Source organism: Ammospiza caudacuta, chromosome 3 (genome assembly GCF_027887145.1).
Source record: "Ammospiza caudacuta isolate bAmmCau1 chromosome 3, bAmmCau1.pri, whole genome shotgun sequence".
NCBI lineage: Eukaryota > Metazoa > Chordata > Aves > Passeriformes > Passerellidae > Ammospiza > Ammospiza caudacuta.
Window position 1 is genome coordinate 7,894,053 of NC_080595.1, and position 13,053 is coordinate 7,907,105.

The 13,053-nt window shown below is 42.6% G+C and overlaps 1 protein-coding gene across 3 annotated transcripts in view; it reads left to right on the forward strand.

Annotated features, from left to right (window-relative positions):
* The window catches only part of TP53BP2 (tumor protein p53 binding protein 2), a 58,637-nt gene that overhangs the window by 43,968 nt on the left and 1,616 nt on the right, over window positions 1-13,053 (forward strand). For all 3 annotated transcript variants that reach the window (XM_058802567.1, XM_058802565.1, XM_058802566.1), the window contains exons 12-17: window positions 185-674; window positions 1,095-1,876; window positions 3,716-3,853; window positions 4,963-5,096; window positions 6,104-6,270; window positions 9,797-9,996. In XM_058802567.1, coding sequence (XP_058658550.1) covers window positions 185-674; window positions 1,095-1,876; window positions 3,716-3,853; window positions 4,963-5,096; window positions 6,104-6,270; window positions 9,797-9,996 — 1,911 coding nt within the window. The remainder of the gene's footprint in view (window positions 1-184; window positions 675-1,094; window positions 1,877-3,715; window positions 3,854-4,962; window positions 5,097-6,103; window positions 6,271-9,796; window positions 9,997-13,053) is intronic.

Here is a 13,053-nt window from a genome sequence, read left to right on the forward strand (position 1 = left end):
TTAAAAACATCAGTGATGATAAAAAGTTTAAAGCAGTTTCTTCCTAGTGTCAGTGATGTTGTAAAACTTATTACAACAGTAGTAGACATTAGATACTGTGAATACTTTGAGGCTCTTTGGTCCTTCATAGCAGAACTCCTAAATCATGTTTTACTGTTTTATCTTGATTGTTTTTGTCTTTCAGACAACCAATAAAAATGTAACCAAGGTGCCACCACCTGTCCCCACTAAACCAAAACAGATAAACTTGCCTTACTTTGGTCAAGCCAGTCACCTTCAACCTGCTGATACAAAATTGGATGGAAACCTGCAGAAGCTGCCTTTGGCTATTGCAGCTGTGGGGAACAAGCAAAAACCATTGGCACAGCAGCCTTCTCATCCTTCTCAGCAGATACAGCAAAGAATTTCAGTACCTCCTGCAGGTTCTTCCTCTAGCCAGGATCAAATTCTTCCTTCCTCCAAACAGGAGAGTCCTCCAGCAGCAGCTGTGAGACCTTTTACTCCCCAGCCATCCAAAGAGACTTCGCTGCCACCATTTCGAAAGCCTCAGACTGTGGCTACCAGTTCCATTTATAGCATGTACACCCAACAGCAGACCCCTGGGAAGAACTTCCAGCAGGCAGTGCAGAGTGCTTTGACGAGGGCACAGACCAGAGGACCACACTTCCCGAGTGGTAAGCATGTGGCTCTCTCGCTCTCTTCTGTCTGATAAACCTCAGATAATTGTTCTTTCCACCTGGGTTCTGAGTATGAAGCTGTTCTTCAGGGGAGTTAAGTGGGGGAGGGCAATGTAAGAGGGTAAGGGCAGTGTAAGAATCTTGGATGGATCTTCCTTGCTATGTAAGAGTGTTAACAAGATGTGCAGAATGTATGTCTTGGGTTTGCAAGACAACTAATGGTAGATCTGCTTATCAGATCAGTTCTGTTCAGTTTTTTGTATTCTGCTTCTTTGCTCTACCTAAAGAATACACAACCTGATTCACCTTTCTTTGTTGTTGTACTCTTGAACATTTGTTGAGTATTGAGTATTGTTCTCTTGAGTATTTGCTGTTGTTTCAAATCCCCAACCTTGTTTCCCCTGACCTGCTCCACAGTGTACGGCAAGCCCGTGATGGCAGGAGCTGGCGTGCAGAACCAGCCGCCACAGACAGACAACATCTACTCCAACCTCCAGGGCAAGCCAGGCAGCCCAGAGCCAGAGATGGAAACAGCAGCCTCTGCTCATGAGAACCATGAACCAGAGAGGATCCCTCGTCCCCTGAGCCCCACCAAGCTGCTGCCCTTCCTGTCCAACCCCTACCGCAACCAGAGCGACGCCGACCTGGAGGCGCTGCGCAAGAAGCTCTCCAACGCGCCCCGGCCGCTGAAGAAGCGCAGCTCCATCACTGAGCCTGAGGGGCCCAATGGCCCCAACATCCAGAAGCTGCTCTATCAGAGGACCACTCTGGCTGCAATGGAGACTATCTCAGCTCCCTCGCATCCCTCCAAGCAGACGGCATCGGCTGCCAGTCCTGAAAGCCCGGTGGAGATCCCAAATCCTTATCTAAGCACGGAGACAGAAAAGGAAACGGCTGCTTCCGTGCCAGAAGCAGCTATAGCTGAGGAGCCAGAAAGCACAGCAGCAGAGCAGAGTGAAGCTGCTCTTCCCCCTGTGCCTTTGGACCCTGTCCCTGAAGCTGTGTCAGACAGTGATGAACTCACACAGCCCAAGCCAGAAGAGCCAAACCTAGAAGCTCCTCTGCCACTGGAGGTGTACATGGAAGAGTATCCTCCATACCCACCACCTCCCTATCCATCAGGGGAACCAGAGAGTTTGGGAGAGGACTCATTCAATATGAGGCCTCCTGAAGTTACTGGACAGTTTTCCTTGCCTCCTGTAAGTATTAGCTTACAACGGGGGTGCCCTGTCAATAAATCATCTCAAGTGCTGCCATAAACCGTGTGCATTGTGTTGTAGAGCTCAGGCAGATGTGGGAGAACAGTCACACAGTCTAGAAGTCTCTCTGTTTGTATCTGTTCTAGTTGTGTGATGCTCTTATCTCCAGACAGTAATGAAAAATCTCTCTTGTCCCGAGAATTAATGACATAATGAAAAGTTTCAAATGGAATACACAAATAGTAAAACTACAGATCTGTAAAGAATCCTTCCTTCTAGAAGTCTGGCTACACCCAGATTTTACTTCCTTTTTAAGAAAAAGCTGATATTTTTTTCCCCTTTAGATACAGATTTCACAAGCATTTCCCACTATTGCTAGTAGGAGCTGGGTACGAATTTTCTTAATCCTGGATTGCATTTGTTTATCTGACAGTGCCTTTCTTGAAAAATATGTAGGAACAGACTTCTTTAGTTTTTATCTAAAAAACTCATTTGTAGATATCAGCTGTTTGTACTTCTTTTACTGAATGTTTCCTGAACTGCTTTGTAATCTGACTTGCCATCAGTCTACTCTCAAGTTGCATCAAAATGGAGTCTCTTGGGGCTGGGAGGAGGCAGCATTTTTACTATTTTATTTTGCAAGTTTGTATCTGTGTGAGGTATGATGTTATCTCACTGTTGCAGAACAAAAATGCTTAATGTTTTTGGTTTCTCAAAGACTTTCTTTAAAAACCTATCAAGAGTAGAGTTTTGATAACAGTTTTCATAACCTGATACATGAAAGTGTTTTTTTTCCTCTGTCACTTCAGTGCAGAGGAGTTAAAATATTTAAATGTGCTTTTTAACCTTGTAATTTGTGCATGGAGTAGACATTTCATGTCTTCGTGCTTTAAAGGTTTTGTTCTTGCTCCCTTTTACAAGGAAACTTGAGTGGTAGGATTTCCTGAATTGTGAGAACTCACTTCTGCTTGGTTTTGTAGTAATTCTGCAATGCTGAGAAGAAACCAGCCCAGCTTCTTGATTTCATATTTAAATCTGTGGGTTGTTCTGCCAGGCTCACTCTTGGAAAAACCTCTGCTTTTGATATTACATACAACTTACAAACAGAAGAGCATTTTCATGGGAATCTCTACTTACATATCTTATCTCCACATGCCTGCTCTTGCAGAGTATGAGTCAGTTCTATTCATCTTTGCCTGGACATCTGTCAGAAATTTACATAGCCTCGTGAATGGTCTTATTGCTGCTGCCCAGGCAGCTGGGCTGAGTGCTGAGCTAATGCAAGCATGTTCCCTAAAGCAGTGGGTACAAACTCAGCTATAGAAATACTTGGGAATCAATGGCAGCATCTACAGCAATTCTGCACTTGGTTCTGTATTTTTCTCAAACCATTTTCCATCATTGTTTGCTCCTGCTAACCTCTGGTATACTTGCAAAAATGTTGGGAGCTTCAGATCAGCACTTACATTAGTGTACTTTGTGGAATGTGCTGCTTGGTTTGTCTAACAGCTATGAGAGTTAATGGTGAAATTGTCCAAAAAACAAGCAAAAAAGCATCTTTTCCTGGTCTTTGATAGTTTTGCTACTTTGTTGATGTTTGATCAAGATAACTTCTGTATGAGAGTTGAATAATGACCGTGTCCAAAGGTAAAGGCAGAGATCTTACATAACATGCTTAACCTAATATTTTCACAATGTGTTTGGGGATTGGCAAATAATACTATAAATTTCCTAATAAACACTTTTCTAGTTGACGGTTTCTGCTGTCATTCCCAAATAAGCACTTTTGGGAATCTTTCCAGGAAAAAAGTGTTTGTAACTTGTGTCACCTTTTCACAGGGGAAGAGGACGAACTTGCGTAAGACTGGCTCCGAAAGGATTGGCCATGGAATGAGAGTGAAATTCAATCCCTTGGCATTGCTTCTGGATTCATCTTTGGAGGGGGAGTTTGACCTTGTGCAGAGAATAATTTATGAGGTACAAATGCTAATTTCTAAGACACAGAATTTCAATCCTGGTTGAAATTGGGAAGTAATAGCTTTTCTGGACCATGCCCACATGACCATGTTTGGAGTTTGGCCACGCCCACATGACCATATTCGGAGTTTGGCCACACCCACATGACCATATTTGGAGTTTGGCCACGCCCACATGACCATATTTGGAGTTTGGCCATGCCCACATGACCATATTTGGAGTTTGGCCATGCCCACACGACCATATTTGGGGTTTGGCCACGCCCACATGACCATATTTGGAATTTGGCCACGCCCACATGACCATATTTGGAATTTGGCCACGCCCACATAACCATATTTGGAGTTTGGCCATGCCCACATAACCATATTTGGAGTTTGGCCATGCCCCCATTTCCTTATTTGGGCATAGCCCCCTCCCATGTGACCATATTTGGAATTCTGCCCCACCCACATGACCATGTTTGGGTTTTGACAATGCCCATTTTCTTATTTGGGCACAGCCACACCCACATGACCATATTTGGAATTCTGCCCGGCCCACATGACCATATTTGGAATTGGGCCATGCCCACATGACAAATTTTGGGTATAGCCCCCGCCCACATGACCTTATTTGGGTGTAGCTCTGCCCACATTAGGTTAGATTCTAACCTAACCATACTTAGTGATCATACTTGGTGGCTGATTTTAAGTGTGTTAAATCCACAGTGGATTTTTAGCATCAAGACTATAAATTTACAGGGCACCTTTTCCTCATTTTTTATGTAGTGTTTCATTCCTCGTCTGCCATGTTATCAGATAATTTGGTAGGCAAAATCCCTGTGAACTTTGCTCACAGTTAAATAAACATAGTTCAGAAATTTATTGAAAATGCTTTTAGTAAGCTATCAAGATCCTGTTGCTCTGAACCATACTGTTAAAGGGAAGACTGCAAGCTTAAATATGAATCTTGGTGCAAAGTTGGTAGTGAACGTAGTCTTTGTGCTCATGTCCTTCCCATAAATACATCACAAATTCATATTTCAGAACAAGTGATTTTTGTATGAGAAGAGATGTTTATTCCAGAGAGTTTCACCTGAATGTGATTGTTCCTTTCTGGCTGGCCAGGTGGAAGATCCTAGCATGCCAAATGATGAAGGAATTACTGCTCTGCACAACGCTGTGTGTGCCGGGCACACGGAAATCGTGAAGTTCCTGGTGCAGTTTGGGGTGAACGTGAATGCTGCAGACAGTGATGGATGGTGAGGCTTTCATTAAGTGCCTCCTTATGGATGTTCTCCACTAGAGTCAGGACTTTGGAGCTGCTGCAGGTCCCTCACAATGTCCCTTGCTTTTCTCCTGTGGAGCTGGCAATGAGTTTCTTTCCAAAGCAGAGCAACAGCAGTTCTTTGTGGGGTATCATATGGGACTGTGCAGATGGGAAAATAGGGAAATTAAAGCAATATTCCCTGTATGAAAAAGCCATTGTAGGGGTGTGGACACAGTTGTCAGGAAATTGCTCTGTTTCTTTGAGGTACTGGAGATAGCTTATAATGAGCCTTATGCTGAAATTCCCAATATCCTCTGTGAGATAACCTATAACTTACTCATGCTCTGGGCAGTATCTAGCCCTGCAAAATCTCCCCAGTTCTTTGTCCAATAATCAGCCATCTTGAAACTAAAATAAAGTGGAAAGCCATAACCTTCAAACAGCCTTGCAGCTGATAATGTGTTACAAATCTTTTTTACAAATAACTAGGGAGATTATTTATGGAAGGCCAGTGCAGTGGGTAGTGATTTTACTGTTATTTCTGCCTATAACAGAAGTGCTTGAGGCCTGAAACTGAGTAAAGATGCTTGTGCTCCCTCAACCTGAGGGGTTATCACAATTGCATGCACTTGTCACAAAGTCAAATCTCAAAGTAATTATCTAGATTGTAAGAGGCATGATGTCAGGAAGATTTCTGAGTGGATTTTCAATATTGATTAATTGTTGAATTTTTAGTGCCTTAATGAATGTTCCTAAAATGTTAATGGATTACAGAAAGGTAGAATAACTGGAAATCTGTATGGAAACTTAGCTTTAGGGCTCAAGCAGCTCTCAGTAGCTCCTGTTCCCTGTGCAAAGTGATTGCTTTTGATGTGCTGAGTTAGGTGCTGTGCTGGGCCGATTGCCCAGGTCCTGCAGGCTTGGGTGCTGTTTGCTCCCAGGGCTCTGTGAGCACTCTGTGAGCAGTGGGAGTGAGGTGCCATCTTTGTGTGCTTGCAGGACCCCTCTGCACTGTGCAGCCTCCTGCAATAACGTGCAGGTGTGCAAGTTCCTGGTGGAGTCGGGGGCAGCCGTGTTTGCCATGACCTACAGCGACATGCAGACGGCCGCGGACAAGTGCGAGGAGATGGAGGAGGGCTACACACAGTGCTCCCAGTTCCTCTATGGTGAGTGCCAGCCTGAGCCCTGCAGCACCCCAGGGGCTCCCTGCTCTCGGGTTTTGTGTTGCTGGAATGGCTCCTGAGGGATTAAAAAGTCTTTTTTGCCAGCCCCGTGATCGAGGAAGAAATTGAGATTCCTCAACTTCTCGAGGTTGTTTTTTTTCTCTTAACTATTACATTCTTTTTCTGACCCACTGAGCTCTGTCCAGCAGGTTGGGTTGAGGCACACTGACCACCTTCAGGCTGGTGTTATCTTTTAATACTAAAAACTATGTGTACTTTATTTACAATAATTTTCCAATACCTATCACCTATGTTAGACAGTCTGTCTCTGCCCTAAAACAATCCAAAAGTGTCACCATCACAGCAGAAGATGGAGGGCAAGAACAAGGAGGACAGGACACACCCAGATTCCTCCATCTTGCCTCTTGAACGCCCATTCTAAATGCCCAAAATTCTACTTTTTCACCCTGTGATAAATTCACTATCATTCTACTCAAACCCTTGTGGCTTGTAAATCTTCACTGAATGAAAGTTGTTAATTTTTTCCATCTAAAAATTGAAGGCACAGAGGTCTTTGACTCTGTGCCAAGGTCTCTGAGCCCCCTGACAGGGTCTGGAGTCTTCCAGGGTAGCCAGAGCAGTGTCCTGGTTTCTGACACCTCTTTGGGCATGAGGAGGGGTGAGTTGCACACTCAGCTTAGGTGCCTGTGCCTCTTGGAAAGAGAGGGGTTTTCACCAGCTTCAGCAGCTTCCTCAGTTCCATTGAGATTAACTTTGTAATACCCTGTGGAGGAGAGGTGAGTAACAGGAGGTTTCTTTATATAAAAAGCTTTGACTGAAGCATGTGCACTGACAGATGCACCACTTAGGTGAATCTTGCCACATAAGAACTTCTTTACATGAAAACAAAAGTGGTATGGATATATCAGTGGGCAGTTTGTAGCTGTTAGCTGGTGTCTTGAAATGGGTATTTCCTAATGTGCACCTTAGAAGCAGAAAAGATAATGCCAAGTTCCTGCCTTGATGGATGTTAGTAAGTATTGAGTTTGACTTTACCTTCCTTTTTTCTTCACTTGCATTTAAAAAGAAATCCCATATTAAGTTTAGATTTTATTCAAATAGAAAGGCTACAGAGATACTATCTTTGAATGGAGAAAAGGAATTCCCCCTAGGGTGTGATGAGTATTAGGCAGTGAGGTTTTACATTACTTTACTGTATGTTTTGTGTGTAATGAGGTTTTAAATTACTTTTCTCTGTTTTGTATGTAGCACATGTCCCCTAGGCACACACCAGCTGGTGTGTCATCTCTCTGCAAGAGGTTAGAGTAACAGCAATGTAACACAGCAGAAAAAGCTGTAAAACTGCCTTCCTGCTTTTGTGGCACAGCTGAGAGCTGAGTTTCTCTAAGCTGCTCCTAAGCCAGGAGATTTCAAAACAGTCTGTCCAGCTGTCCTCACTAAGCTTGAAAACTGTGTCTTTGGTGCCAAATATACAGTTTTCTCTGTAAAGGGTGGAAGCCTTTTTAACTGGCATCAAAATTTGTAGGCTAAGCAAAATTCCATTTGGTTTTGCATCCAGACTCTGAGGGAGGTCATCAACACCAAATACCCAAGGAAGATTGTAGGATTAGATTAAAAAAAAAACACTTGTCTAATATTTTAAACTGGTTTTAACTCAGACATTAATTAAGAGATGTTATATTTGTCTTGAACAGCTCTTCAGGAATTTGTCTAATTCTTAGATTCAGATAAATTGCCCATGAGATCCTATGAAAGGAGGTCCATTGTCTCATTATATACAGCATGAAGAAATCCTTTCTTTTTGTTTGTGGGGTTTTTTATGACCTGCCATCCAATGATTTCACTTGATACTCTGTTTTGTGTTGAGTTAGGAATCTTCTTGTGTTATGAGATACTTTTTGATGGGTCCTGAAAGGACTGTAAGGTTTTGGCCTATGAAGTTTGACCAGTTTTTCCAGATTGAAACCACTGAAACTATATCTTGATGGTATTGGTTGTTCAGCTACCAAAGTTCCAGAAATTAGTCTTATTGCTAAGACTGGTTTTGCTTGCCTGTAGTTACTGTAAGAAATTATTCCCTGCCTAAAACTGCTTCTGTAAAAGAAGTTTGGGAATGTGTATCTGTTTCCAGAACTGCACTAAAACCTGGCCCTCTAAACTCATTGTTAAGCTAATAAACCCTGGTGTAATTCATTGTTCCACCTCATCTTTTTTGTTGCAAATGATGTCCAATATCAAGTAAGAGGTACAGGTAGATTTAAATAAAACCAATCATCCTTTAGCATTGATTAAATTACAGGTTTGATGCTGCTGAAGTATGGAAATTTTCACTTTGTTAAATGGAATGCCTGTGCTGGCTCTGTTTGCCCCACTACCCTGGTGTGATCACAAACACCCCTTTAGGACACCACATGTATTGTGTGAATCTTCTTTATCTGCTTTGAATGCTCAGTGCTCAATCTTCCCTGGATGCAGAGCATGGTTTTGGCCATGCAAAGCAAGGGAAGAGTTTCTCTGAGCAGAGCTTATCATGCACTGGCAGTAATTTAAGTAAGTTATGTGCTGAGCTGGTGTGCAGAAGTGAAGAATTTGATTTGAGCAGATGTAGGTGGTAATAGATACTTGATGAAAAGGGAAATAGTGTGCAGCATACTCTCTGCTCCCGAAAACACCAAAACCAACCAAAAAAATCAGAGTAGAATTCAGTATTTTAAAATAATTACCTAAGAGAAAGTCAACTGGTGTAGAAACTAAGATACCTTTTCCAGTTTTCTGCCTAGAGGCTGAGGAAATGGGTACAGAAAGAAGAGTCTCATCTCTGGCTACAACTGTAAAATGAGGAAATTCTAAATAACCCTGCAGGGTGCTTGTGTGTACTCCAAACCACCTTGGTCCAGAAATCCTTTATCAGAATTGTGTTTCTGAAGGCAGTGTTTAAAACGACAAAAAAAAAAAAACAGTGTTAGAAATTAAGAACTACTGAGATAACCAAAAGCAGCTGCAGAGTAGCAGGCAAATCTCTCAGGTACAGGGCTGAGATGCAACTTGCTTTAAAGTTCTGAAATAAAATGACCCAGGTGGCAAATGACACCACAGGCATCAAAATGACAGTGGTGGTCAACCCAAGCAGGTGTTGCTATCTGTCTGTGACAGAAGGAGATTACTGTTGCACTAAGAGTATAGAAAGTGGTTCTTGCTTATCACTTAGGTCTAGAAGGTGTGGACACAAAAATACAACCTTTTATCAGTCAGTGCTGCTCTCCCCATTTGCCTTGTAGTTCTTGAGCATGTGTAAGGAAGGAATCTGTCTGCTGTAAGTAACTTCACAAAGCCACTTCTTCCAGGGCCAGCTCTGAGTAGGCAGCATGGTGCCAAGTAGGTATGAATTTTGTTGTTTTTCTTTTTCCTGGACTGTCTTCCAGTAAAAATAAAGGAGTCTTCCCTCCCATCATCTTTTTTATTTATATCTTTCCTTCTCACTTGAGCTGCTCTGTTTGCAATGTTGCAGGAGTGCAGGAGAAGATGGGGATCATGAACAAAGGAGTGATTTATGGGCTGTGGGATTACGAGGCTCAGAACGATGACGAGCTGTCCATGAAGGAAGGGGACTGCATGACAATCCTGCGCCGCGAGGATGAGGAGGAGATCGAGTGGTGGTGGGCACGGCTCAACGACAAGGAAGGCTACGTGCCCAGAAACCTGCTAGGGGTGAGTCCTGGCTGCTTCCAGAGCCAAAACCCCCCCATCCCTGCATGTGGAGTGTGCACAGCATTGTGTTCTCCTTGGGTCTCTTGCATGGAGGTGCAGCTTTTAGAGTCGGGAGGAAGGGGGTGACGTTCTCCATCTTTATTTAGCGAGTTGAACGTCTTGGCAGAGGGGGTTAACAGCCTCTGTTTAAGGTACTTACCCAGATTAATGGGTGCTGTAGGAATGTGCCCCCTATTGACTGGAGTGACAAAACTATCCTTTGTCTCCTTAAAAAGGAAAAAAGCCCAGAATTTCTTTCCTCAATTAGCAAAAAAGGCCCCTCATAGGATCTTGGGGACTCCACCTCGAGCTTAAGGAAAGCCAATTAGACAGGAACCAAAAAATCCCACCTAAGCAATTTACTAGAAAAAAGAGAACAAAGGAACCAATGGCTTTTGTGGGGTGTTTTACCAGGAGCAAGAACTTCTTGCACCTGGCTCAGGTTTTCTTTGTAAAGAGTTTTGTTATTTTGGCTTTTATTAAAACTTTTCTGTTTCCAACACCACCACCACAGAAGCCATCCTGCTGATTTTATGCCTTCTAAGGTAGCTGAGCTATCTTGGGTGTGATATAAATCTCCAAGAGCTTATGAGACCTGGCTTGAGGAGACCATATATCAGGGTGCCCATAAGAACAACATGTATCACCACCCTGCTATACACAGCAGGCCCTAATACCAACCTTGTCTCACCACCTTAGAGAAAAAAAACCAAAACCCCAAACATGACATGTGAATAAGGCTTTCTTGAGCATGTTTGTGACTGTCATATTTTCTGAAAAATCTCTTTGCCCAGGATTTCTCTCCTGGGAAGCTGAGAAGCCTCAGAGAAAAAGGAAAACAATATTATCTCATTTGTTTCTCTTGTGTTTTGCTGCTTTGGAATGTGGCTGGAGATTGTTTATCCAACATGTGAATTGTTTTTACTTATTGGCCAATTACAGCCAAGCTGTGTAGGACTCTGACAAGAGAGTCACAAGTTTTCATTAGTATCTTTTAGCCTTCTGTCTGTATCCTTTAGTATAGTTTAGTATAGTATTCTTTAATATAATATAAATCATAAAATACTGAATTAGCCTTCGAGAACATGAAGTCAAATTCATCATTCTTTCTAATGATGGGGGTCTCAGAAAATACCACACATGTCCTCAGGCACATGGGGTGATTTTAGGGCTGTCCTGTGTAGGGCCAGGAGCTGAACTCAGTGATTCCTTAGGGGGATCCTTTCCAACTCAGGATATTCTGTGACTTTTTGAGAATTTTCCCTGTTTCAAAAGAGTGATGTACTGGCACAAAGGGCCTTCAGAACTGAAACCTGCATGAGGAGTGAGTCATGAGTCCTTCCCTGTGTACACAGGGTACCTTTTGATCCAAGGAGATAAGCACTGCAAAAATCTAGGTTATCTTTATTTTCTAGTGTTGGAAAACAGATTACATAGCTCAGTAAAGGCAGATCTTTGTTTTCTCCTATGCTTTTAAAATAACATTTAACTACATGTCTAAGGCCTTACATGAATGGCCTCTCCTTCTCTTATCACCTTTTGTATTGTCTTTTATAAAAAACAACAGTGTACAAATAAGATACTTTCAATTATGTCCCTGTATTTCTCCTCATAGCTGAATTGCTAGAAAATGATGGCAGATGGACACATATATAAAAACTCCATTAAGCTTTTTTCTGCAATTCTAGTTGCCCTGATGCTGGAGATAAGAGGTTCTCCAAGATTAACCACTGTGAATTTTAGCTGATTGATGTGTGATGCTTGAAAGAGGCTGAGCCTCCTTCCTCATGCAGATAATCCTTAAACTGGTTGGATTTTGCAGAGCAACTCTGTCTAATGCAAGATCAGTTTTCATGTCTGTACCATTTCCAGGTCAGGCCTACACACCATGTGCTGTAAAATCCTGCCTAACATTGTACTCCTGCTCAGTTTTTTCCTCTCCAGAGTAAACATTTCTAAATTGAGAGCAGCTATTAGCCCTGCACAGTAAGGTTAAAATGGCAGCTTTTTGATTTTTGCCTGCCCTGGGGTGAATAGTGCATGTAGTGCTTGTTCATAAGCTTTTGCTTTGAGCCTGAGCACAGGTGTGGAAGAACACCAGGAACATCTGTGTTTCTAGGAAAAAAAAAAAAGGCACAAGGCAGCAGAGCTTAAACTGGAGATCAAAACTTACCTTTGTAAGCGCAACACGATCCCATCAGAATCTATGGGGAAAACTTCACAGTATTTATTAACTGTGACACTCCTGCCACTGAAATATCCTGTGGTGATTCTCCAAAGCAATTACTGGCCTTTTAATATAGCAGCTGAATTCTAATCTATGATTAGAATAGATCTGGTAGATTAATATATTCTTACTTTTATCATAGTTGCTTTTATCCTTTTGCAGCCAGGTGTACTGAATAAAAACAAGGATTAAATTATCTGTATCAGTGCTCTACCCTTCTTAGAGACTCCCTGGCTCCCTGTGCTAATAAGATAATTCTGTCAGGTGCTGTAACTGGCTGACTTCATCTCTAAGAGTAGTGAAATCACAGCATGCTGAGCCACACCTTGTGGAGAAGTCATTGGCCTTGGTCTTAGTCCCTGAGAAAAGAATAAAGTCAGAGTCTGGTTAAAGAGAGAAGGAGGCAGCTTTGAGGAGAGCTTTAGGCTGTGATGGAGACGTGCATTGCCAGTTAGAGCACAGAGGATTCATCTCTCCTAACTGGGTGAAGTGTCTCCTCCTATTTTCACATGCCAGTGGCCATGCTGTGCAGAACAGCTCCCTAAGCCCTTCCAAGTGGGAGCCAACAGCTTCCCAGGCATCTTGTCTATTGTGTTTGCTGGGAATGTCCCCATGAAGGCAGGAATGATGAATCTGACTCCATGTTCTCAGAAGGATAATTTATGACTGATATGATATGATAGAATACAGAAAGGATACTTAGTGAATGCTAAAAAGATAATAATGAAAATTGGTGACTCTCTCCAGTCTGGACACAACTTGGCCCTGATTGGTCAATGAGTGAAAACAAC